General features: G+C 46.8%; 2 protein-coding genes and 1 pseudogene across 11 annotated transcripts in view; 2 read left to right on the top strand and 1 right to left on the bottom strand.

Moving 5' to 3' along the window:
* Positions 1 to 1,623: 1,623 nt before the first annotated feature.
* Positions 1,624 to 10,162, top strand: NMRAL1 (NmrA like redox sensor 1). 9 transcript variants are annotated; one of them, XM_053928930.2, is made up of 7 exons: positions 1,681 to 1,802; positions 2,005 to 2,069; positions 4,503 to 4,571; positions 4,753 to 4,991; positions 7,100 to 7,349; positions 8,717 to 8,907; positions 9,871 to 10,162. In XM_053928930.2, the coding sequence occupies exons 4-7, from the start codon at positions 4,785 to 4,787 to the stop codon at positions 10,051 to 10,053; spliced, it is 831 nt and encodes a 276-aa protein (XP_053784905.1). In that variant the 5' UTR covers positions 1,681 to 1,802; positions 2,005 to 2,069; positions 4,503 to 4,571; positions 4,753 to 4,784; the 3' UTR covers positions 10,054 to 10,162. The 9 variants fall into 9 exon arrangements, with proteins under 9 accessions (XP_045045751.1, XP_024409081.1, XP_045045754.1 ...); XM_053928926.2 differs by having other exon boundaries at positions 4,500 to 4,571; XM_045189816.3 differs by lacking the exons at positions 1,681 to 1,802; positions 4,503 to 4,571 and adding an exon at positions 1,624 to 1,642.
* A 5,609-nt stretch (positions 10,163 to 15,771) lies between these two features.
* DNAJA3 (DnaJ heat shock protein family (Hsp40) member A3) overlaps positions 15,772 to 26,211 on the bottom strand; it is a 31,276-nt gene continuing 20,836 nt past the window's right edge. The window contains exons 11-12 of one of the 2 annotated variants that reach the window (XM_024553310.4): positions 17,533 to 17,648; positions 15,772 to 16,932 (exon numbers count right to left, since the gene is read on the bottom strand). In XM_024553310.4, the coding sequence (XP_024409078.2) occupies positions 17,545 to 17,648 (104 nt within the window). In that variant the 3' untranslated portion in view covers positions 15,772 to 16,932; positions 17,533 to 17,544. The remainder of the gene's footprint in view (positions 16,933 to 17,532; positions 17,649 to 26,211) is intronic. The other variant, XM_024553311.4, reaches the window with a different exon arrangement.
* Positions 18,215 to 25,312, top strand: LOC123479001 (Golgi SNAP receptor complex member 2 pseudogene; annotated as a pseudogene).

The following is a 26,211-nucleotide window of genomic DNA, read 5'->3' as shown; positions in this document are numbered from 1 at the left end:
CCGAAAGCTAGGAAGGTGGATAGGGCCAGATTCATTTCCTAGGTATTTATTAAGTTCCTATTAAGTGCTGCACATTGTGTCTGGAGGGAGAGATATAGTGACAAAACATGGGTCCAGCTTTCAGGAAGCCCTCGGTCAATACGATAGAGACAATTTTGCCAGTGGGATAGAGTGGAATAGGAGTAGTGCCTAGCCTAGGGGTCAGGGATGGCTTCCTGGAGGAAGTAATGGTTATATAGAGCCTTTTTTAAATTATGTATTTTTCCATTACCATTTATCCCCCTAATGCCCTCTCCCACCTCCACCCGTCCCCCTCCCCTCTATGTAGAGTCTTAAGGAATGAGCCAGGGGCCACCCATCCCCCTCCCCTCTATGTAGAGTCTTAAGGAATGAGCAGGGGTCAGCGCTATTTAAGGAAGTGGGAGGAAGGCATTCCAGGCAAACTTTACAGTCCGAGCAGAGGCATAGCAGAACAGGGTGTGGAGGAGGCCTCAAGGTATTTATCCGGGATAAACACACAGATGAATCTTCATTTTATAAATGTATACATGAAAGTGTATTAAAATAAACATATACATCTTATTGTAAAAACCAAGATTTTACGTAAATAAAATACACACTCCCACCCTGGCCAGGTACACTGTTGGTTAGAGCGTCATTCCGAAACGCCAAGGTTGTGGGTTCGACCTCCAGTCAGGGCGCATACAAGAAGCAACCAATGAATGCATAACTGGAACAACAAATCGATGTTTTCTTTCCTCTCTCTAAAATAAATAAATTAATTTAAAAATACACATTTCCTCATGGGGTATCTCCACCACTAGATTCAAGAAAACAATGTCGGTTTTAGTTTGAGTTGCCTGTAAGTCCAGTGCCTAGCAGATGTTTAGACAACCGGTCAGTCTACTTTGTGTCAGGTACTATTTTAGGTGCTGGAAATTCAGCAGTGAACACACACAAATACCTGCTGCCCCGAGGCTCACATTCCCAGATGAGTCCATACTATTTTGCTGTCAGCGTTTCTTAGTCTGACATCATTTAGATGAGTATCAAGCTCTTGTGGTAATATGGGGTCATTAGAACCCTAAGCAGCAGGACTTGAACCTGCCCAGAATCACCCCAAAGATCTCCTGGCCCACCGCCTTGACCACTCACCCACAGCCACACCCCTACATGTTTTGGAATGAATGAAAAAACAAATGCTCTTATCCAGTCAGAATAACTATTCAGAAGAGGAGTGAGAGGGTCATTTCTGAGTTTCAGTTGAACACAAAGAATTCTCACTTTTCTGTATAAAAGAATTCAAATTGCGCAAGTAGCAGCAACCTCAAACTTGAGTTAGGCGTATATGAAAGAACTCAGTGCTTAGAGTGTTAAGACTCACAGATACAGATGTAATTACCTTTAGGTGACACCCCGTATCTACACGTGCACATGTTCACGCAAGATAAAAAGGTGATGGGTTAGTGGGGGAGGAGTCCAGAATCCCACCAAGTCCCCCGTAAACCGGGACGAACCATCTGTGTCTGTGGGCGGGGGTGGTGGGTCAGCTCTGTTCGGAGGGCCCGGACAACGGGGGTTCAAACGCAGCGCAGCCTGGAGCCCCTGCCTCAGGATGGCCGGAAGGGGTGGCTTTGCCAGGGTAGGACTGAAGCTGCGGGTGCGGGGTCGGCTCCCTTCGCACGACGCCGTCCCGCCTCTGCGGTGGGCTCGGCCGCGAATATCGGGTCCTTCAATTTCCGGGAGCGTTTCCGTCCGGGCCACGGTGAGGTGGTAGCGCTGGCCGCGGTCCTCGTTGAGAGGTGGGATGCGGGCAAGGGTCCCAGAAACGGGCGGGGGAGGGGGTATCAGGCCCGAGAGTGGGGCTGGGGTCGCGGAGTCCGAACGTCTCCGGGCTGGCCGCCCCCTTCGGCCTGTGCGGTGTAGGAGCGGAGTCCTTCCGGGCGGGAGGTCCCCCGGCTCCGTCGCCCACACCGCGCCTTCCCCGCTCCCCACGCTTCTCAGGACCGCGTTTTCCGCTCCCGCTCTCATGGCGGACAAGAAAATGGTGGTGGTGTTCGGAGCCACAGGTAAGCAGAACCCCGGTCGGAGGCCCTGAAGCGCAGGACCTCTCTCTGAGCCAGGGAGCGGCCCAGCCCCAGGAGACGTCCCCAGAAGTCGGGAGGGAGGGTGAGATAGCCCGGATCCCAGTTCCCCGTTGGTCGGGGCCGGAAGTGAGCACAGATGCCCCTTGAATCTGAATAATTACTCTAACTTCGAATAAGTAGTGATTGCACATCTTGCCAAAATTAAGTCTTTCTCCAATCTCTGTACCCCTCCCCACCCCATCCATCACTATTACCGAGTTAAGTATCCTATCAAATTAAAAATATCTAAATAGATATTATTTTTAAACGATAGTGTTTTATTTTGCTCCACCTGTTTTTTCATTTTTTTCTATATATATATTTAAGAATACCTAACAGCTTTATTGAGGTATAATTCACATACCACTTACTCTTTTGAAGTGTGCAGTTCACTGGTTTCTAAGTGTATTTACAGAGTTCTGTGACCATCACCACAATTAATTTTAGATCTCATCACCTCCAAAAGAAACCCCATATCTATGTGAATGGAAAAGGGTCCATACCCTAAAGCTGACAAGCTCAGAAGAGGCCTGTATGGCGGCCCTCGCAAACTCAAAGACCAAAAATCATCACACAGAATGGTCTGATACACACATTCCTAACTAAACGTGGGCTGTGGCAGGTAGTCACAGTCCCAGGACTGTAGCTTCCTTGACGTAATTTACCTTAAGTGAGCGTGTCCATTATCTTTTTCATGGAAGGTCACCTACTTTCGAAATGTCAGAGTAATCTTTTCCAGGCCCCTCAAGGCACAACAGCTGGCCCCAGAGCACAGCCTGTATTGTCATCTTGTTGCCCGCGTACCAACTGTCTGTGCTGTAAATGTTACTATCTCCTACCCACTGATGTAAAAGAAGTACCGTATGTGTCTGTCTGGCTTTCTATACAATCCCACAGATTTTCCCTGAATTGCTTAATGTACCACCAGTGAATTTCACTATGTCTCCTTTGATTTTGACCTATAAAAGAAGCTGCAGGCCTGGCTGGGTAGCTCAGTTGGTTAGAGGATCACCCCGATACGCCAAGGTTGTACAGATTTGATCCTCGGTCAGGGCACATACGTCAATCAACCAGTGAACGCATAAATAAGTGGAACAACAAATCTTTCTCTCTCTCAAATCAGTAAATTAGAAATAAGCTGCAAAACTGCCATTCTTTAGAGCATTTTCTCAGTGCATTGAGATTTTGCTTCCTGGTTCATATCGTGTCAGTTTGGCTCGAATAAACTGAACCAAAATTCTTTATAGGTTTGAACATTTCTTATTGAACACCCACCAGCAGTCACCTGGAGTGATGGCAGTCACTCCCATCGCCCCCAATTTTCCTCAGCCCCTGGCAGCCACACAGATCTTTTGCTGTATAGATTTCATTCTGGACACCTGATTTGTTCCACCTTTTGTCTGTAGTCAGTAATGCTGCTATGAACATTCGTGTACAAGGTTTTGTGTGGACATATATTTTCAATTTTCTTGGGTATAGAGTGGAATTTCTGGATCATATGGTGACTCGCTATGTTTAGCATTTTGAGGAACCACCAGCTAGGCTGTTTTACGCAGCACCTGCGTCATTTTACATTCCTGCCTGAACTGTATGAAGGTAGTCATGGTTCTCCAGTTTGCCCTTTGCACTCCGGACACGTCATGGTCATCTATCCAAGTCATACGTACTGATCTGCCACATTCTTTTTAGTGACTCTGCATGGATTTATCACTTTTTTAAAACCAGATTCCTACCAAAGAACATTTAGGTTGTCTAAATTTCCACCATTGCAAATAGTGCTGTGGCCAGTGTTCTATACAGGGGTGGGCAAAAGTGGGCTTATAACTGTTTGTATGGAAAAAGACATACAGGTTATGATGACTACAATATCTTTATTAACTCAAAAGAATGTCACAATGACACCGTAAACCTGCTTGTCTGGAAAATAATACAATAATAAATAATACAAGAATAAACTGTTTCGTGTGGTCACAACTGTAAGTGTACTTTTGCTCCATCCTGTATTTATGGATGGTTTTTATTTTCTTCCTTTGGATTATTTTAACTTTTGTAATCTTCTCAATCTTTTTTTTTTTTGGAAAAGGTATGGGTAATATTTTATTCCTTAAGCTAAGGGGTGGGTACATGGGTGTTGCTATGCCTTTTTGTGTCTGCTAAATATTTCATAATGCATTTTTAAATTTTTATAAAAGGTGTAAGTGTAATGCCTGCTAAAACATGGTGAACCTTGAAAACGTGCTGAATGAAAAAAGCCACATGTTGTAGGATCCCATGCAAGTCCGTAGAAACAGAAAGCAGATCAGTGGTTGCCAGGGACTAGAGGGAGGAGAGAATTGGGAGTGACTACTAATGGATATGTATTTTCTTTTTGAGGAGATGAAAATATTCTAAAATTGATTGCACAACTCTGAATACTCTGTACATTTTTAAAGACTGGATATTATGGTAAGTGAGTTGTTTCTCAATAAAGCTGTTATTTAAAATTGCTGTAGGCAGTTTAATGAGAATGACACGTGAAAAGTGCCTTGGATATCTTGCTGTGATGGAGCATTCCCGTTGGGCTTTCGCCCTTAGCAGGACTCCCAGGCATATGTTCAACCGTTCAGGTCTTTTTGACTCTCTGCAGGTGCCCAGGGGGGCTCAGTGGCCCGGACACTCATGGCAGATGGAACATTCAGGGTTCGAGCTGTGACCCGGGACCCTAGGCAGAGAGCAGCGAAGGAGCTGAGGCTGCAAGGTGCAGAAGTAGTGCAGGGAGACCAGAATGATGAGGCCAGCATGGAACTAGCCCTGACTGGGGCTCACGCCACCTTCATTGTGACCAATTACTGGGAGAACTGCAGTCGGGAACAGGAGGTCAAGCAGGTGAGACAGGCAGTAGGGTGTAGGGAGCCTGGGGCTAGTTGCAGAACATCTTAAAAGGAGTTCCCAGGTCCCTGTTGGTTCCTGGGGGGCAGCTCTAACTTGCCAGTGGGACCTATCCTATCCAGGACCACTGACCACTGATCACTCTAAGCCTTTCCCCCTCTTCTTTGTAGCCCTCTTAGATTTTGATGAGGGCAAAATGAGGTTACTTTCTCATGCAGTGACTTTTTTAAAATATTCATTTACCATACAATTCACCCTTTTAAAGTGTGCAATTCATTGGTTTTTAATCTATTCACAAAATTGTGCAGCCATCACCACAACCTAATTTCAGAACATTTTTATCACCCCCAAAAGAAACCCTGTACCTGTTAGCAGTCACTCCCCTGTGCCTGCCCTCCTCTCAGCCCCAGGCGATTACTAACCTCTTTTGTCATCCAATGACTTTCTATACTTTCTAAAATTCTAACTCTGTCCCTGGCTGGTGTGGCTCAGTGGATTGAACTGCAGCTTGCCAACCGAAAGGTCGCTGGTTCGATTCCTGGTCAGCACACACCCAAATGTCCTGAGTTGCAGGCCAGGTCCCCAGTTGGGGGCATGTGAGAGGCAACCATTTGATGTTTCTCTTCCTCTCTTTCTCCCTCCATTCCCATCTCTCTAAAAACAAAAAAAACTAACTCTGTTGACCCATCATTTTTATAATAAAATGCACATACTTTAATTGTACACTTTGATAAAATTTGAAAATAAATAAACCCATATAACTGCCTTCTGATCAAAATATATTTCCATCAATCCAGAAAGTCCCCCATGTCCCTTTTCACATGTTTTAGGTTTCACTTCATTCTGTTTTTCCACCCAGATTCTCTCTAGTTAGGTGGTTATTGAGCCTAGATGGTGGCGGGAGGGATATGAGAGGAACCGTGAGACATGGTCATCTTTTTGTCTCACTAAAGGTTGAGATACTTGCACAGTGTCTGACACGTAGAAGGCATTCAGGTTTTTGTGGAATGTAGAATTCGTGCCAGAGGAAAGGCACGAGGCTGAGAATTACGCACTTCGGTTTTCAGTCCTGCGTCATTCCCAACTAGCCACAGCTGTGGCTTCGGACATGTGGCTTTCCTGCTCTGGTCCTTGTTTTCTTCCTCGGTAAAGTAAAGGGAGATTGGGGCACCGGTCTTCAAACTGTTTTTAGTCTTGACTCTTTCTTTGATTACATCTTACATGGAAGCCCATTCCATAGGGAAGACAGACAACTTCTCCCGTCCCGACAGCCAGTATTAGTGCCCCATGGAACAACAGGAATTTATTCTCCCTCGGTTCTGGAGGCCAGAAGTCCAAAATCAAAGTGTTGGCCTTGCTCCCTCCGAAGGCTCTAAGGGAGATTCTGTTCCTCGCCTCTTCAAGCTTCTGGTGGCTGCTGCTTCTCATTGTGGCCACATCATTTCAGTCTCTGCCTCTGCCTTCACATGGACTTCTCTGTCTTCTGTCTCATAAGGACACTTGTCATTGGGTTAAATGGGTAATCCAGCATAATTTCATCTCAGGTCCTTTAAATTAATTATACCTGCAGAGACTTTTTCTGAATGAGGTCACATTCACAGGTCCTGGGGGTTAGGATGTGGACATATCCTTTTGGAGGCCACTGTCCAACCCCCTACACGACCTTGTGCAGCAGGTAGTATTGTGGTCCCCATTTAACCAACGAGTGTGGTACAGAACCAGGACTGGAACCCAGGTGGCCTGTATGCCTGACCACTGAGCTATAGCACCTCCCTTGTGGAATCCTGGGGTCTCTCAGGAAGATGACTTAGCAGCAGATTGCACATAGTTGGGTTAGAGTTAAGCACATCAGGAAGTAGTAACCGCCTAGATGATCTAGAGAAGTGATGCGAAGGTTCTGTGGGAAGTATGGGCTTTGATCCCATATTCAAGGGCGTGACACTGTATGTCAGCATCATTCTGGAAGAGCGGCCTTATCTGAGGGATAAGCGGTGTTGGGCTGTTACTGTCAGGCACAGTGGCAACTCAGGGTGGAGAACTGGGCTGTGACCGGGGACACACATCCTCCCTCCTAGCTTTGTGGTTTCTGCTTTCCTGCCCCCCAGGGAAAGCTGCTGGCCAATTTGGCCAAGCGCCTGGGCCTTCGCTATGTGGTCTACAGCGGCCTGGAGAATATCAAGAAGCTGACAGCAGGGAGACTGGCAGCAGGCCACTTTGATGGAAAAGGGGAAGTGGAGGAATATTTCCGGGACATCGGTGTTCCCATGATCAGTGTGCGGTTGCCCTGCTATTTTGAGAACCTCCTCTCCTACTTCCTGCCCCAGAAAGCCCCAGATGGAAAGAGCTACTTGCTGAGTGAGTGCCCTTCCTCCCTGAGCATCTGCTTTTGTGTGGAGCTGTGAGTGTCACAGAAAGCTATGGGCTTGTCGGAGGAGGATCCTGGATATGAGTACTGGCTCTCACATTAGGCCTGTGACTGAGCAAGGCATAAGACTTGGCTGGGCCTCTGCTTCCTGCTCTGTGAAATGGGCATAATACTGACTTGCGCAGGGGCAATGAGAAAATCTACTGAGATGTGGTGATAACAATCTCTGGTGGAAAGCTTTACAGAGACGAGTGCAGTTATTACTTTTCCTTCAGAAATAAGGAGAGGATTTCAAAGATGAGATCCAGTTGTAGACTTCACAAAGTGGAAAGCACTTTCTTCTCAGTGCCCATTTGCAAATCTCTAAATGGCTGGTGCACTGGACCCTGGCTTGGAGGGAACCTTATACAGCTTGTGTCTTGCCAGTCAGCCAGTGGATTAGAGCAGGACGCTGAGGAAGTCAGAGTGGAGGGGTGAGTGCTGTCAGTGGGCACCCCCTCACCCCCCTACTGTGCACAAACACTGACTCACCCTCCCTCAAGCTCTGCCCACTGGTGAGCAGTCTGGGCCTGGTGTTGGCAATGGGTATTGCCCTTTATATTTTGCAAAGCTGTAGTTAGGGACACCCCTTGTGTTCTGTCTCTGAGTTGGACCTCCTCCCCCCCACAAGGTCCCTGGGTGATCTGAATGGGCAGCTGTGGTGGCCCCTTTTTAAAATGGCACAGCCCAAGCACACTGGGCACCACATCTGGACACTGCTATCCCTCTACATCTGCAAAACCACAACTTGGATGGTAGTCATTCATTAATTCAACAGACATGAATGAGCACCCGTCACACACTGCTCTGGGCCAGGTCCTGACCTCAGCTAGTCAAACATTTCTGTCAATAGAGTTGGTGTTTGGAATAGCCACCCACAGATTTCCACATCAGGAATTCAGGATATGGCCAGTTACATCCAGGCCAGGGTCCCGGGAGCAGTGGGGCCTGAGGGTACCAGCCAGTTCTCAGGGGACCTTTAGGAGCCCTTCCTTTCTTGTCCCTTGTCCCCAGTCTCAGCCCTGAGAGGGGTAGGCAGGTCCAGGGTTCTTCTCCACAGTCTAAGAATGGAGTAACACAAGCTTAGAGGGTTTAAACAGCATGCCAAGTGGGCAGAGCTTGGCTTGAATCCCATTTCCCAGCTGAGTTCCACTGCTGCTGCTGCTCTGATGTAGACAGCAGTTGTCATCTATGTCATGTCAGGTGCCCGTCTGTGCAGATGTCCAGTTGGTTGTCTGTTGGGAACACCAGTTTCTACCCCTCCACAAAGGGCTCACTGTCCCCTCAAGAACATGTCTATCATCCCCTCCCCTCCCAGGCTTGCCCATGGGTGACATACCCATGGATGGTATGTCCGTCACTGACCTGGGCCCTGTGGTGCTCAGCCTGCTGAAGATGCCAGAAGAATACATTGGCCAGAACCTTGGGCTCAGTACCTGCAGGCACACAGCAGAGGAGTACGCTGTCCTGCTCTCCAAGCACACTGGGAAGGCAGTGCGTGATGCCAAGGTGGGCCCCTCCGCCCCTACTGGTCATTGCAAACCCCGCGGAGGGCTTTGTGGGTAGTAAGAAAGGGAATCCAGGGCGGGGTAAATCTGAATTCATCACAGCTGTGAGCATTCACGTTGTGCTGTTCTTGGGAGCCAAGTGTGATTGCCGTGTGAAGTTTCTGGCTTAGGTGGTTGACCAAGTTGGAAGGTTTCCAGGAAGAGAGGACAGTAGTGTCAAGGCCAGGAGTGAAAGTGCAGGGCTGCTGGGCTCCTCTGGGATGTGACTTGAGGGAAGAGAAGGGGGAGGAGGCCAGAGAGAGAGGCCTCCTCCCCACACCCACACACACACTTGGCCTGCCTGGGTGGGCAGAAGACACAGTCCCCTCCACTCCCCGCTGATCCTCAGTCTTCCAGCCCAGACCCTTGGGTTTCTTGGTTCTTGTCATTCCGATTATGAAAGTAAGACCTTTTCATTAAAGAAAATGTGAGATACTCCTAGGTGTGAAAAGACAAACTACCCACGGAGCCCCCAGACCCGAACAGTAATGATGAGGGGTTTGAGGCTGGACAGTACTCCAGGCTCAATCCTGGTCCCTGCTGTTAACACCCAGCAGTGTGTGACCTGGGGCACAGTCCCTGACGCCTCTGCTTCAGTTCCCTTATCCATGAAATGTGTGTGTGAATAGTGTCCCCTGCTCTGGTAGTGAGGATTGAATGGAACAGAACTGAGGCTTCCTTAGCACAGTGGTGTGCTCTAGAAAACAGGCACTACTGGCCAGGTGTTACTCCCTAAACAAAGAAAAGCCTGAGGCAGTTCGTGGAGGATTTGGGGAGCTGATTCAGATCCAAATTGACTAAGAATAGTGGGTTTCAGGTGGACTTAGCAAGGACCTTGGTAAAGACTGAGGTGTCCCCGGCCCCCACCACCTGAGCAGGGCACTGAGATGTCGATGGGTCCTCACAGACACCCCTCTGCTTCCAGACGACACCTGAGGAGTATGAGAAGCTTGGCTTCCCTGGGGCTCAGGACCTGGCCAACATGTTCCGTTTCTATGCCTTGAAACCCAATCGGGACATTGAACTGACACTGAGGCTCAACCCCAAAGCCAGGACGCTGGATCAGTGGCTGGAGCAGCACAAAGGGGACTTTTCCAGGTGGTTGTGACCCTGCCCACTTCTTGACATCATCTAGGGGGAGGGGAGGTGCAGCCACAGTGATCTGTTCTTGTGTTACAAAAAAAATTACTTTTAAAATAAAAGCCATTGTTCTCACAGATGGTTTCCAAAAGAAAAGGGCTTTGTTTCTGGGACTTGGGCTGGGGTGGCAGCTGCTGGGCACTGATTCCAACAGGAGACATCAAGTTGTAGGGGGTCCAGTGCTCCCCCCTGCAGTGAGGGGGTGTGAGGGCAGAACAGGCATTTGGTAACAACACACAGGACTTAAAATGCAGTTTTAACTTTAGCCAAACAGGTGTGAAACAGCACTGTGACCACAGCCAGGGAGTGGCTCTGACTACCCTGTTCCACATTTGAAATTCCCTCAAAGCATGAAAAGTCCAGGACACAGAGGACTCCCCACGCCAGCCAGGAGCTACACATTTTGACATCCCTGCACACACACCCATCTCCAGAAAGCTAGTGAGGTCAATAACGGGGTGGCATATTCTTTCTCAAACTGAAGGTGGGAAGACAGCCCTCTCCCTTTCTCTTCACCCTGTTCCTGGGCAAGGTCTGCCTTGGAGTGTAGCCTCAAGATTGTGTGATCTGCAAACAGGCTGGAAAAAAAAACATGCAACACAGGTCACCATAATTGGACACTGCTGAGAAAAGGTGACACCTCTTGCAGCAAAGGCTAGGAATAAAACCAAGAAGTACCACCCTTGCCTTGTTTGTAGTGTCCACCAGGCATTTGGATAGTGGGGGTGGTTCAACCTTCCGTCTGCTCACTGGAGAGAAAAGGAACCCTGACCCAGAGAACTCAGGCGACTCACCCAAGGTTCAATGGCCTGAGGTTCCATGGCAGGTGTATGCTCTGGATTTGTATAACCTCCATCACAGCCCTTTTTACTACCCTTGCTACCCACAGACTCATGGAAGGGGGTGGCAGTTCTACCAGATTCATTCCATCTGTTTGTCAATTTAAAAAGCATTTATTTGTCCTGGCTGGTGTAGCTCCATGGATTGAGTGGGGGCCTGTGAACCAAAGGGTTGTAGTTTGATTCCCAGTCAGGTCACATGCCTGACTTGCGGGCCAGGTCCCCAGCAAAGGACGTGTGAGGGGCAACCACATGGTGGTGTTTCTCTTACTCTTCCTCCTTCCCTTCCCCTCTCTCTAAAAATAAATAAATAAATAATTTTTCAAAAACTAAAAAAAATAAAAAGCATTTATTTGACAAGTTACCAGTGTGTTAGGTCGGAAATAGCAGTAACCAAAAAAGTTATGCTCCCTGCCTTGAGATTAGTAGGAGAGCCAGATATAAATATGCAATGAATAATTACAGACTGACATAGGCAGAGAACAGAGAGTAACAATTGGAGGAGCCTACTTTAATGGCCATGCAGACAGCCTCTGAGGTCTAAGGAGAGGACATCGAGCCTTTGAGGCAGAGTAGGAGGGCAAAGACCATAACAGCTTGGGATTCTAAGACACCTGGGCCAGCAAGAGAATGAGAGGTTATTTGCATCCAGCCCTGTGTGATGCCCAAGTCTTCCAGGCACCAGGGCGGAAAAGTCACCTGTCTGGGGCTGATTCATTGTGCCGAGAACCTGCAGTGGGAGCTGTCAGTACAGAGCCTGGAAAGAGACGCTGTGCCCAGGTCCAGAGTGAACCCGAAGTGAACTTTGGTGAGCTGACATTGGGCTTCCAGCACTCACCACCCACAAATGGCAGGACCTGGGCGCATCACTAAGTCCCTCTGGTCTGTTTGCTCATCTCGTGCTGCCTGTTGTGAGGGCACTGTGAGCCCATTTGTGCAAAGGAATGCCTGACACCCCCAGTCACCTCCTGTCTAACACACGTGGTTAAGCCCTACTAGCCAGCAGTGCCCTTCAGCCACCTGTTCCTCCAATAGGTGGAATCTACCAGGCCCCATCCCAGGTGTGGCCAAAGCAGCCAAATGAGGTGTGAACAGCGCATGTCCCAAAACCAGTGAAATGAAAACTGGACAACAATTCAGGATGCCCACTTGAGCTATGAACTATCCACACCGCATACAAAATCCAAATTCCAGGCAGTGAAACTTCTCTGTGTGATACTACAGTGGTAGATGAATGTCCTTACACATGTGTCCACACCCACAGAATACACACCACCAAGAGTGAATTCAAACATAAAGCATGGACTCAGGCGATTATATCAATGTAGGTTCAACAGTTATAACAAATATACTACTCTGTTGATAATGTCCAGGGGAGGCGGGGAGGCTGTGCATGTGTGTGTGGAAGGGTAGAGGTATATGGGAAATCTCTGTACCTTCCTCTCAATTTTGCTGTGGATCTAAAAACTGTTCTAAAAAATAGTCTATTAAAAAACAAAAATCCTGTATTTTAAAGATTTGATCTGTAATAGACATTTGTGTTCACCTGATTACCTACCTTGTCTCTTGGAAAACACCAAATGTGGTTGGAAAGAAAGACCCTTTGCCCACCCTGAACATTGAAATCAGATGCCCTGCCTGACCCAGGGTGGTCCCGCCCCAACTTCAGATCACTACAGTAAGAGCACGTGGGGGCCCTGGCTGGTGTGGCTCAGTGGATTGAGTACCAGCCTGTGAACCAATCGGTTGCTAGATTAATTCCCCGTGAGGGCACATGCCTGGGTTGCAGGCCAGGTCCCCAGTAGGGGGCGCACGAGAGGCAACCACACATTGATGTTTCTCTCCCTCTCTTCCTCCCTTCTCTTCTGTCTAAAAATAAGTAAATAAAATTTTTTAAAAAGAAAGCAAGCATGTGGGGGTCATGCCACACAGAGCACCCCGTGGAGGGGACTACTCCCAGTGCCACCACGCTGCCCTGCTGGCTGAGGCGTTCCCAGCACAGTTCTTCATCAGGTGCACTGCCGTGTGTACCTGGTCTTCTGAAATGTGGTCCCTGAAATACGTCAGTAGGCTGCCATCATTTATTTTCTTAACTGTAGTAAAATACACATAAACTTTACTATTTTAGTCATTTTTAAATGAACAGTTCAGTGGCATTAAGTACATTCATTGCTGTACAACCATCACCACCATCCATCTCCAGGACTCTGCCATCATTCCACACTGAAACTCTGCACCCATTAAACCCTAGCTCCCCCACCCTCCTCCCTCTAGCTCCTGGCAACCACCCTTCTATTTTCCCTGTCAATGAGCTTGACTCTCCAAGCATCTCAAGTAACTGCCAACATTTTAAAATGAGACATTCATAGAAATATTATTGATAATAACAGAACAGTGGAAAAACCCTGAATGTCTATAGGATGAATGAGAAAAAAATGTGGTCTATTCATACAGTGGGATATTATTCAGCCATAAAAAATGAAGTACTAATTGATGCCATAAAATGAATACACCTTGAAACATACTAAATGAAACAAGAACCACAAAAGCTCACATATTGTATGACACCACTCAGATGAAACACACAGAACAAATTTATAAGACAGGAAGTAGATTTGTGGTTATCAAGAGACTGAAGGACTTGGGAGAAAATGGAAAGTAACTGCTAAAGGATATGGAATCTCTCGAGGTGATGAAAATGTTCTAGAATTGATTGTGGTGATAGATGCATAACCTTAAATTAAAACCCACAAAACTGTACACTTTAAAGGTGAGTTGAATAGTTTGTAAATTATCTCTCAATAACTGTTACCTCAAAAATGAGGTAACTAGCCCTGGCTGGCGTAGCGCACTGGATTGAGCGTGGGCTGCAAACCCAAGGGTCACTGGTTCAATTCCTAGTCAGGGCACATGCCTGGGTTGCGGGCCAGGTCCCCAGTGGGGGCCACATGAGCAGCAACCACACATTGATGTTTCTTTCCCTCTATTTCTCCCCCCTCTCTAAAAATAAAACTTTTTAAAAAAATGAGGTAACAAAAATCTCCACACAAAAATCTGGATGCCCAGCTTCTCTTGGAGAGTACCAGAAGATCTGGCAGCACTGGGCCTGAATTCCTGTGCAGCCCCCTGCCCTGCCTTGGGTGGAGCTGAACAGTGGCTGTCCCCTTTAAACAGGGCAGCCACAGTCTCCACCACTCCCTTCTGTCTCCCGGGAACTGAAGCTGTAGGTCAGGACCCACTTTGTTTCTTTGCATTAAGTTCCTGACTGGTCCATGTGCGATCCTTCACAAGCATCATGCCAAATAAGGAGAACTTCAGTTAAATGATATAAAGTCAGGTTTCACAGTGTTTATTAACAAGAATGCTACATGCCTTCTGCAAAAGCCAGGACAGCTCATATAATTCAGTATTCAGTGTTGGGCTCCACTGTTACAGAACAGAATAAAGGGCAGGGACAGTCCCTGAACATAGGAGCAACTGAGAGGCTTGTGAGACTGGAAAAATTCTTGTACATTGAGGGAGGGTTTTCATGACAGGGAAGGAATGTTGCATTCAAGTCCACCAGAATCCAAAGGCCCAAAGAGGAGGAAGAGGATGGCTCAGGTGGGAAAACAAATCAGAACAGAAGCCTGCAGGTGGGGATGGAAACAAAGTCCAGTCCCCAAGTCTATTTCATCCCTATGTGACCGTGCCTTCCCTCATTCATCCCCTTGGCATTTCAGCAAATGCTCAACATTTATCTACCTCCCCCTCCTGACAATCCCCAAAGGCTCAGAGCCTACAGATACTTTTCTGTATTTTTAAAATATCTCATCTCCACTCCAACCCCAACTCAGGCTGCAAGTTATCTGGTGACAAATAGCTGAGAAGCCAGCTGTGGGAGTAAGCCTACTCCAAGCCTTGTGTGAGACTGGATGCTAGATTTGCACTGCCATCTCCCTGCGTCTGCGGAAGGGACCCTCAGTACAGCAACAATGATACTCATTGCTAGCAAGAAAATCCACCTTCCTCTTTCAAAGTGTTCCTCTAGACTTCTGCTTTCAAAAGACACACCATGAGTGGGAGCTGACTTCTCCAGAGGAAAACCAAGCTGTCAGGAGATGGCCCACCTAGCTTCCTGTTGATGTACCTGGGTCTAGGCTTGTGAAGGGGCCCATGCTGAGAGTCCACAGCAGGGACTCAATAAAAATTTGCTGAATGAAGGGCAAGTATTTGCAACTGGCAGGAGGTCACTGCTGAGCCCCTTTCTGGCCCATCAGGTCTTTCCCATCCTCTTCACCCAACCAGCAGGTGTGCTCACACTGCAAGCTACTCAGCTCAGAACCGGGGGCGTTGGTCTGAGAGATGTGCTTGGGGCCCATTCCAGTGGTGCCAGCATTGAGGCTTTTGTGAAACTGTCTCTGCAGGGAGCCCAGAGTAGTCAAAGTACAGTGAGCAAAAATTTTAACACAAAAAAATATATTAATATTCCTTTGACAATAATTGAGAGAAAAAATAAATCTAGCAAGGGAAAATGTGATGTAGGAGGCCACACTGCACATCTCTCATGGCACAGGCTCCAAAAAAAGAAGCTACCCACAAAATTCTAGTACATTCATTCAAATTAGCCCATTGTTGCATGGGAGGCTCCCTTCTCTGCGATTTGGGTTTAAGAGGCTCAGCCCTTGTGTGGGTATGCTCTCAGGCAGCCATGACTCTGGATGAGACCAGCCACCTCTGCAGCCAGCTCCAGGGAGGCCAGCAGAAACGCGGGGCGGCCTGACCTGCACGTGAACACCATGTAAGCCCCTGCTAAGCCACCTGCAGAAAGCTGCTTGAACTCTTTCAAAGAAGACGTAACCATAATGTAGGTTTTAAATATCTCTTTGCAGTAGATAATCTTTTACATGAATACAGAATCATTTTACATTCATAGATCAGACACTAATAGATCCTTTATTTTAGTAAATTATGAAGGAAAACAAAAAGAAAACTATTCAGAAATGTTCTCCATTATTAGCCTCTTACCAATGGGAGGGTCTGGAAACACAGGGAATCTACACATCCTAGAAGCTGAGGTGTGGGAAACTGTTTTGCTCTGGCTGGATGGTGGAGAGCCTTCAACTGCTTAGACTGTATTTTCCTTTTCTGAACAAATATTTATATAGGAAAAGACAATGATCCTTAGCATTAAATAATTTAAACACATTTCTGGAAATACATGTCAACAGTGTAATGATGAGAACCAAGCTGTAGCCAGCAGTGGGGGTAAGGCTCTAGGATAAGGAGGCCGTCAGCCAGGCTGTGGCCAGGGCGGCCCGTGGTCCAGCAAACAGGCAGAGTCTCACTCAGGCCTGGCTTCAAACACCAGAGCTCCACAGCCATGGATGGACAAGAGGCCACCCAGGTGGGGTGGGAGGGAGGACTGACAAAGATCACGGCCCTCACGTTTCAGCTGCTTGGTACCCTTGGGAATTAAACTCCAAGAAAAGCAAGGGACACCTCTACTGAGAGGTGGGTGATACTGGTGGGGCTTATAGGCCCCAAGTTCCTGGAAAAGACAACATGTCAGAAAAGACTCATTCTAGAACCTCCCAGAGGTTTAAAGAGAGGGAAATTAATCTCGTTACAACTTGGTGCAGTTTCAGGCTTCATTTTTAAGCTGTAAGCATGGCCTTTAATTCTTTACTAAGATTTCCACCACAGTTCATTCCAAAATAAAGTTTTGGCTCTAATTTCAAGAAGTGTCCAGATGTCTTACTCTGAGCCAGAAGAGGCCAAGTTACCTACCCATGGACAAGAAACCTACCAGCCCTTAGGCGTGCCACGCCTTACTGCCCAGGAGCTGTCCACCATGACCATTCTGTGGAAAGGTGTGTTGTCACATGATTTTGCTGTTGCCAAGGTGGTCCAGAGGGCCTCTGCAGGCAGGGCTCAATACTGCTGTTCTGGAATCCGCCAGTCTCCAAGGTGCCCTGGCCACGAGGAGGGGCTGCTGCTCCTGGCCTAGTTTCCAGTGGACCGTTTTCCTGAGCCAAGACATAAGTGGTTACAGTTTACTGGCATTGCAAGGCACATCCCCCAATGGGTGAGCTTCTGTCATCCCTGGGAAGGAGCCATGCCAGGAGCCCCAGCCACCAGGAACCTGCACAAGTAAAGTTGGTCCCAAGAACCCACAGTGACCAAATACAACTCTTGGCAGCCCCCCAAGAGGGAGGTTACACGGCTCTACACCCCAGGTAGGACAGGCACTATAAAACAGGTGGTGAGTTAGAGCGATCTAAGTTTGCCTGGCTCTCCTGTGACTGTAGGAAACCTGGTTCCCACCACTGTGGGATGCAGTGCCTCTGGGAGCTGGTAGAGGGAGAGCTGGGAGGCGGCCCCCAGTGCAGCCTCTCCTTGAGGTCTGGTTCAGCCCTGGACTGCCATTGACTCTGCCACATTACCTAATGTAGGTGTCTCCAGGGGCCAAAAGGCTTGGCTCCAAGGGGAGCCAGATACACCATGCCTGAGACTGGTATCCTTTCCAGCGCCAGGGGGTAGGGAGTATGAAATTGGTTAAAGTAAGGGAAAATGGGGATTAGTTCACAAAAGGAAACAAAGGGGAGAAACCTCAAGGGTTTTCCTACCTCGGCTGGGTATCAGGAGGTAAACATTTTCTTAAGTTTGGAAAGGAATCCCTCCTTGTCCTCCCCAGCCTCAGGCCTAGCCTTGCCTCCTGCGGAGCTATCCATGGTGCTGCCACCTGGGCACAAACAGCAGAAAAAACTGGGGTCAAGGGCGCACACCTCCAGGTGTCCCATCCCAGGCCCCACCTACCCCCGCCTGGCCACCCAAGGACTCTACACTCAGGGACCACCTGGCCAACCTGGGAGTGGCCACCAAGCACCACCCTGAGAGGAGAGGTGGCAGCTCCCAGGTTGGCCAAGGCTGCCTCGCCTTTTCAAATGACTGAAGTAAACAGGTCACGCAGTACTTCAGTGTATCCCAACTGCTCCCTGAGTCACTGAGCCTTGAGAGAGAAATAAGAAACAGAGCCAGTCAAGTACCAGCTGTCTCCATCTTAACAACTGTAACAAAAATATAGCCCACTGCCAGATGCCTTCCAAGCCAGACCACAAAACTTCCCCATTAGCTCATTCACTCCTTAGGATAACCTTACAGGTACATTTCAGATGAAAAAACAACAACAACAAAAAAATGGAGGCACAGAGAGGTTAAGTGCTTTGGTCAAGACCACAAAGTAAGTGGGAGGGAGAACTAAGTTCAAACCCAAGCAGTCAGACTCCAAAGCTCGGACTCTTAACTACCATGCCACTGGCTCTGAAAGGTGAACAACAATGCCAAGACCGACCGACCAGCTCCATGCTCTGTACATGTGCACATCTCTGGGATACTCAGGGAAGGAAGGACTCACTGCCTCTCGGAATCCCAGGACATGTGCACTTATCTGTAATGACAGCAGCAAAGAACCCTGTATGGCACTGGGCAAGATCTCTCCATCTCGGGGCATCTAACCCTAAACGCTCTAGAAACGAGGGGGTGCTCCTTGTTTCTTTAGGGCCTAGGCTGAGACTAACGAGGGCAGCTCTGCTGTACAAATGCATCATTTTAAAGATCTACCAACTACTAGGCAAGGAGGGCAAACTTTTTTTATGAGTTAGACTATAGACCTGTATTCAACACATTAGAACTATGCCAAACACAGTGCATAGCAGAGGAAAAAACGGTCACAGCCCCCAAGATCACAGACTAAGATACCTTCCTCAATGAGAGGCCCCTAGCAGAAGTGGGACAAGGCTGTCCTAGGTCCCTAGGCAGTCCTCTGGACTAGCAGGCTCTCACAGATCAGGAATGTTCTGAGGCAGTGATGGCCCTGGACAAGGATGTGCTGCCAGAGGTCTAAGCAATCACCAAAGACGAGGCAGCTGAGTGACTCCTGATTTCCGGGGCTCCCCAGCGGAGGACCTAGGCACTGCATAATCGGCAGAGCAAGCCCCTGTGAGAGGTGCCCACTGCCACGTGTGCCTCCCTCAGTCCTTTGCGCCCTCTTTTCTTACATAAAGACTTCAGTAACAAAACGGATTCTAACACAAAGGGATCCACAAACCAGAAATTTCTCATTACTCCCGGGCCTCCTAGAACAAGGAAGAGCAAGAGTATTGAATTTCGTTAAGCCCTTGGTAAGGAGATGGCAAATCTTCATGTGTTCATGTGAGTCAGCGTATGAGACTTTGCATGTGTGACACTAGAGTTACCACTGATGGGGATTTTAACATGTGCCACGTGTCATGCCAAATACTTTACCCATGTGATCTCATTTAATCATGTAGACCCCTATGAAGCAGGTGCTATTATCCCTGATTTACAGATAAGGAAACTGAGGTTCAGAGAGGTGAAGTAATTTGCCTAAGGCTTCACTGCTAATAATGGCAGAGCTGGGTTGTGAATCTTCTGACATCAGAACCCAAGCTTAACTACTAGTCACAACAGGGCACAAAAACACTCAGTGACCGCTGACTTCCCCCCCGGCAACTCTGTCATCCTTATCACCTGAGGAAGGGTACAGAGTAACTGTGTTCCGTGGTCATGCAGGTATACGAGCCACAGTGGCCAATCTGGGAGAGCCCGAACAAGCACCCTGTTAGCTGGTTAATAATTCACAACAACAACAACAACAAACACCAGCAAAACACACACACCTAGAAATTCTCCTCATTTTATACTAGCAGGAACATGGTCTTACTTCTCTTTCTATTTTTAAGTCTGGCTAAAAGGGGTATGGGAGCCTTCAGGAATATTTACTGACCAGGACATCAAATGAATATAAGCACTGAACTTAAAAGTCTAAACCAAACAGGAATAAACTGTGAGCCTCTGCACACAGATAACAAAGTCTATAAACACATGGCTCTTCTCTCCCTTTCTCAGAGTCCTGATCTCTCTGAGGACTAGAGCCTGGGGTAGAAGGAGCAACATGTCCTTATGGGATGTCCCGAGCACTCAGGCACCTATAGGTCTCATCACAAGATAAAATGCGAAGTGCTATACTTCCAAAGCTGCTTTCAATAAAGCTGGTACATGATCTTTCATTTTAGAATAAACAGAAAATGCCCTATGGTGGAAGTCCACCCCAGCCAAACAGGCATTTCTAGCCTGCACTTTCAGAAGGTGGGGCTGCTCAGCCCACCACAGTCAGAGGTCAAACCCAAGGCCAAAGGACTCCTCCATCAGACCACATGTGGCTTTCCTGAGAAGGATTACATTTTCCTGTCTCCCTGAGAGTGTTTCCCTGCTGATGGTTAGGGAAATAAATTCAAACCACCCCAGCCAACATTTACCACGAATAAGCCTTAGGCCAGGTGCTACGCAAGGTCCTGGGGACTCAAAGAAGAAACACTGTAGTCACTACAGGCAGGGATTCCAAGTCAAAACTACCTGATGGCTGTTCACAAGGTGACGCCAGGGGAAGAATAACCAGATAATATTCATTCCACGAATCTGTACCACCTACCTTTCAGGGTCAAACTCCTAGTGTTACAAGAGAGGTCTAGCACTTATTTGAGGGTTCAATGCTTGTTCTGTCTTCCCCATTATGCTGTTGTTGGATGAGGGCAAAGACCCTCTCTCTCTGGGTATCACTTCTTAGCACACAGTAAAAGCTAAATGAGTATCTGTTTGAAGAAATAGAGGCCAACAGTACTCCAGGATCTGACTTCTGAGGAATGGACCCACACCACAGGTGGAAGTGCAGGTCTACACTCACGGCCTGACCCCCTGAGCCATCTAACACACACAAGTTGAGCCAGCAGAGCAAGTCTCCTTCTACGAACAAGTCTTTCCCTCACCTTCCTCTTGCCTCCTCCCTGTATAAAAGAGGTCTATGGTCAACACTATTAGCCATATCAGAGAAGAGAAGCAGCAGGTGAAATTCCCAAATAGTGAGCTCAGTAACAGGTTTCTACAGCTACAGCTACAGCTAAATGTACATATGTGTGTTGCCACAAGAACTGATGATGATCCAGAAACAAACAATGAGCCACACTATGTCTCTAACTCAAAAAGCCACACAGCAGTCTCAGACTGCCCCAATTCCCTGTGTCTTTTTGCTGAAGTGCTAAGAGTCCCTAAGCACACGAAGCTAGGATCAGCCATTAAGGTTTTTAGCAGCTGCATTAGGGAACATAAATAAAGGATGCTAAACCCACCAAAGACTTGAGGTCAATTTCCTACTAAGTAACTGTATCTATTCCAAATGCCTTCCAGGTACTCTTTTCCATAATAAAAGCAAAGACACTCAGAAATCAATCCATATCTACAATGACTCTCTCTTAGGTCTCTACTGACTCTCTAATGCACGTGTACTTAGAAGCTATTGGAAAAAAGTAGACACTTTATCCTAAGCATCACTAATAACTGAATGCAACTGCTTCCAGGACAACTTTAGTTTATACGCTTTTAAGATTTTATTTATCTACTTTTGGAGAGAGGGGAAGGGAAGGAGACAGAGAGGGAGACAAATATCATTATGTGAGAAATAGTTGCCTTTCATAGCCCCCCAACTGGGGACCTGGCCTGCAACCCAGGCATGTGCCCTGACTGGAAACTGAAGCAGCAACCTTTTGGTTCACATGCCAGTGCTCAACTCACTGAGCCACACCAGCCAGGGCTAGTTAATGGGCTTTGTTAAATGCTTGAAATAAAAGAGATTGGGGCTCTACTTAAATAACAGGACCCGTTGTCAGTGAAGCTGTCAGGAAATGGGAATTATGTGTACTCTCATTATTTTCTTATGGGGACTGCAAAAGTAATTCTCTTCACAGTGTAATGGAAGGCTTAACTATAACCAGGCAGCAGACAGACAGTGCATTCCTTGAAGCCAATTCTGAGATTTTTAAATGTCATTTAATGCCCGACCAGGCAGTTCAGATGGTTGGAGTGTTGTCCTGATACACCAAGGTTGCAGGTTTAATACCTGGTCAGGGCACATAAGAGAATCAACCAATGAACTGCATAAATAAGTGGAAGAACAAACTTATGTTTTGGACTTCTGGCCAAGATGGAGGCATAGGTAAATACACTTTGCCTCCTCACACAAACAAAAGAACAACAACAAATTTAAAAACAAAAAATAACCAGAACTGCCAGAAAATTGAACTGTATGGAAGTCCAACAACCAAGAAGTTAAAGAAGAAACAACCGTTCAGATTGGTAGGAGGGGTGGAGACGGGCAGCCGGGGTGGAAAGGATGTGTGGCAAGGCAGCAGCTGAAGGACTGGGTGGGCAAGGCAGCAGCTGGTGGACCAGGCAGTCCCGTATTTGCATGAGGATAAACAAGGAGGAGCAACTGGGGAGCAAGACAGACCACACCACCTAATGTTCCAGTGTGGGGAAATAAAGCCTCAAAACCTCTGACTGGAAAAACCTATGGGGGTTGCGGCAGCAGGAGAAACTCCCAGCCTCACAGGAGAGTCCACTGGAGAGACCCAAAGGGTCCTAGATGTACACATGCCCACGCACCCAGGAACCAGCACCAGAAGGGCCCAATTTGCTTGTGGGTAGTGGTGGAAGTGACTGAAAGCCGGCCAAAGCTGAGGAAGCAGTGTTATTCCTTCTCGGACCCCGCCCCCACATACAATGCCACAATGCAGTGAAGTGGGATGCCCCACCCTGGTGAACACCTAAGGCTCCACCCCTTACAATGTAATAAGCATGCCGAGACCAAAAAAACACAGCCCAAATGAAAGAACAGATCAAAGCTCCAAAAATAGAACTAAGTGATGAAGAGATAGCCAACCTATCAGATGCAGAGTTCAAAACACTGGTAATCAGGATGCTTACAGAAATGGTTAAGGATGGTCGCAAAATAGAGGAAGAAGTGAAGGCTATGCAAAGTGAAATTAAGAAAAATATATAGGGAACCAACAGTGACAGGAAGGAAACCAGGACTCAAATCAATGATTTGGAGCAGAAAGAAGAAATAAACAGTCAACTGGAACAGAATGAACACACAGGAATTCAAAAAAAATAAGAAGAGGCTTAGGAACCTCTGGGACAACTTTAAATGTTCCAACATCTGAATCATAGGGGTGCCAGAAGGAGAAGAGGAAGAGCAAGAAATTGGAAACTTATTTGAACAAATAATGCAGGAGAACTTCCCCAATCTGGCAAAGGAAATAGTCTTCCAGGAAGTCCAGGAAGCTCAGAGAGTCCCAAGGAAGCTGGACCCAAGGAGGAACACACCAAGGCACATCATAATTACATTACCCAAGGTTAAAGATAAGGAGAGAATCTTAAAAGCAATAAAAGGACACAGTTACCTACAAAAGAGTTCCTATAAGACTATGAACTGATTTCTCAAAAAAAAAAAACCCTTGTAGGCAAGAAGGGGCTGGAAAAAAGTATTCAAAGTCATGAAAGGCAAGGACCTACATCCAAGATGACTCTATCCAGCAAAGCCCTAGAATGGAAGTGCAGATAAAGTGCTTCCCAGACAAGGTAAAGCTACAGGAGTTCATCAACACCAAGCCCTTATTATATGAAATGTTAAAGGGACTTATCTAAGAAAAAGATCATCAAAAATACGAATAGTAAAGTGACAACAGACTCCCAACTATCAACAACTGAACCTAAAAAACAAAAACTAAGCAAACAACTAGAACAGGAACAGAATCACAGAAATGGAGATCACATGGAGGGTTATCAGTGGGGAGGGGGAGAAAGGTACAGGGAATAAGAAGCATAAATGGTAGGTACAAAATAGACAGGGGGAGATTAAGAATCATATAGGAAATGGAGAAGCCAAAGAACTTATATGTACAACCCACAGACATGAACTAAGGGGGGAGGGGAAATGCTGGTGGGAGGGGAGTTGCAGGGCTGAGGGGAATAAAAGGAAGGAAAACATGGGACATCTGTAACAGCATAATCAGTAAAATATATTTTTAAAGAAGTTGATGTTTCTCTCTCCAATTAATCCATGATATTAAAATGAAATAAAAATAAAAGATTATGTCTGGGTGCCAAAATTCCTATTGGACTACAACTCTGAAATAACAACAGGAATAAAAAAGATATATAGCCCTGGCTGGTGTAACTCAGTGGATTGAGTGCAGGCCTTAGAACCAGAGGGTCAAGGTTTGGTGCCCAGTCAGCTCACATGTCTGGGTTGCAGGCCAGATCCCCAGCAGGGGACGCACAAAAGGTAACCACACATTAATGTTTCTCTCCCTCTCCCCTTCCCCTCTCTCCTTCCCTTCCCTTCCCTCTAAAAATAAATAAATAAAATCTTTAAAAAAAAAGATATATAATTTGGCATACCCATTTTACTTTATGAACAACTTTTCAAAAATGCATCCAATGCATATATTAAAGTTAAGCTATACTCAGTAAAATTATGTCAAAGATTTTTAAATTCAGCTGGGCTGGTGACATGGAACAGCTGTACTGCATGTAGCAAAGGCACATGCAGGTCCACCAGCTCCAGTCTCACACAGGACACCTGAAGGCAGCAGACAAGCAGTCTGTGCACTCAATCATTCTTTTTTCTCTTTGGTACAGCAGTATAAGATGAAATCCAAGCAAGTACAGACTAGATATTCAGCCATCTAGAACATCTGGAGATTTTGTGCAGCAAGGAGACTCATAACAAAAGACAGAATGCAAACTTCATGTACACTAGTTAGAGTATGATGTCCAGCACCTGCAGACTGCTCTCAGAAACTTCCAGCATCGGCAATACACAGGGGAGCAGCAGGAGAGACAGCGAGAGGAGCTTCTGTCTTGCACCTTCACTATCAACAGCTCTGATACCACCATACCAATGGATGAAATCACTGCAGTTTAACTCCTCCCCGCCCCTCGAAAATTCACCATGGCATAGATGACCTTATTGGAGGCAAGCACAGAATTCTGCAGGGTCTGAGGGCACAGAGAATGACCTTGTAGAGGACACAGAAGAGGATCCCTGACATTGCCAATATCCTGGGCTTGTCCCACATAGTGATGAAACTCATTGAAAAGCGGTATTTCCAGGACAAGTACTTTATGATTGGTGAGATGCTTCTCACCTGTGCAGTCATGTTCCTCGTGGTGCAGTACCTGACATGAACCAGCTTAGTCCAGCAAGCTGAACAACATTGCCACTGCATGTGTGTGTGCATGTGTGTGTGCACATGTGTGTGTGCATGTGAGGGAGGGGGGCCCAGAAGTCACATTTTGAAATGTATGTTTGTCTTAAGTGTGAAAACCACTCAGAAGTAACTGTGATCTGTAACCTAGAGAGAGCTTCAAGCATGCTCTGTTTTCTATGGCATCTTGGATGGGAAGCTAGTGCTATCAAGATTTATGGTGCATAGGCAATAAAGAGGTACCTGTTCTCTCTCATTCTCATTGGGGGAGGAAGTGATGAAAGAGTAAGGGATGAAGAAGGAAGGGAAAAGAAAAAAAATTAAAGGAAGAACTGGAAAAGTATCAGGCACACAGGAAGCTCCCAATGAAACCTGGCTAAATGAGGGAAGAGGGAATTAGCTATCAGGACAAAACCCCATGAAAATAATGAGGGTTCTAAGGACGTTCAGAAGCTGCCTATATGAACAACTCTCAATTTAAGTTATCAGAAAGGGGTTTAAAAAAAACAACTGGTGAATACTAATACCCAGCATTCTAATAGAGTGAACAAGGCCCACATCCTTGCACAGGGCTCAGCTGAGGAGAACCCCAAGTTGCAGGTGGGTGGGAGAGGAGGACAGCTGGGAGCTGTCTGCAGAACAAATCTCACATGCTACATTTGGGATTCAGGAAGGAGAAGCTAGAAGTGAACATTTAGAGTTACATGGACTAACTATTCCCACTCCTTTTTTGTTCAAGGATATAACAAGAAAATAAGGAAAAGTATATGTACCAAACCATTTAATACAAGTACCTAATCCATGCTTGGTCAGGCTATAGACAGGATTTGTGGTGGCTACTTTTTTTTTTTAATTCCTCATCCAAGGACATGTTTATTGATTTTAGACAGAGAAACGGAGAAAGAGAAACATTAGTTGGTGACTCTCACACATACTGTAGGGTAAATGGAGGCAGTCTGGCTTCCTCACCCAGGTGTCTGGGTAACTAACGGAAGCAGTTTCCTATAACCTTGAGTGGGTCTGATAAGTAGTGTTCTCACAGCCTTGAGACTGGGCCTGACAAATGGTTTCCATAATACGAAGTGGGCTTGCATGCACACAAAATCATGCTATGTTATATAAGTTTTTGTCTTTTTGCTGGCTTTGCTCATCTAAAGTACTTAAGCAGGTAGGGATTCC

Source organism: Desmodus rotundus, chromosome 1 (assembly GCF_022682495.2).
Source record: "Desmodus rotundus isolate HL8 chromosome 1, HLdesRot8A.1, whole genome shotgun sequence".
NCBI classification, from domain to species: domain Eukaryota; kingdom Metazoa; phylum Chordata; class Mammalia; order Chiroptera; family Phyllostomidae; genus Desmodus; species Desmodus rotundus.
Note: the sequence above shows the minus strand (reverse complement) of the source record. Positions and strands in the feature narration are given on the sequence as shown.

Bases quoted from the DNA above. Each gene is read 5' to 3' on its own strand.
- NMRAL1 (XM_045189816.3), top strand. From the start codon at position 2,030: ATGGCGGACAAGAAAATGGTGGTGGTGTTCGGAGCCACAG. The intron at 4,992-7,099 runs GTGAGACAGGCA...CCTGCCCCCCAG, and splicing joins GGGAACAGGAGGTCAAGCAG to GGAAAGCTGCTGGCCAATTT. The intron at 7,350-8,716 runs GTGAGTGCCCTT...CTCCCCTCCCAG, and splicing joins TGGAAAGAGCTACTTGCTGA to GCTTGCCCATGGGTGACATA.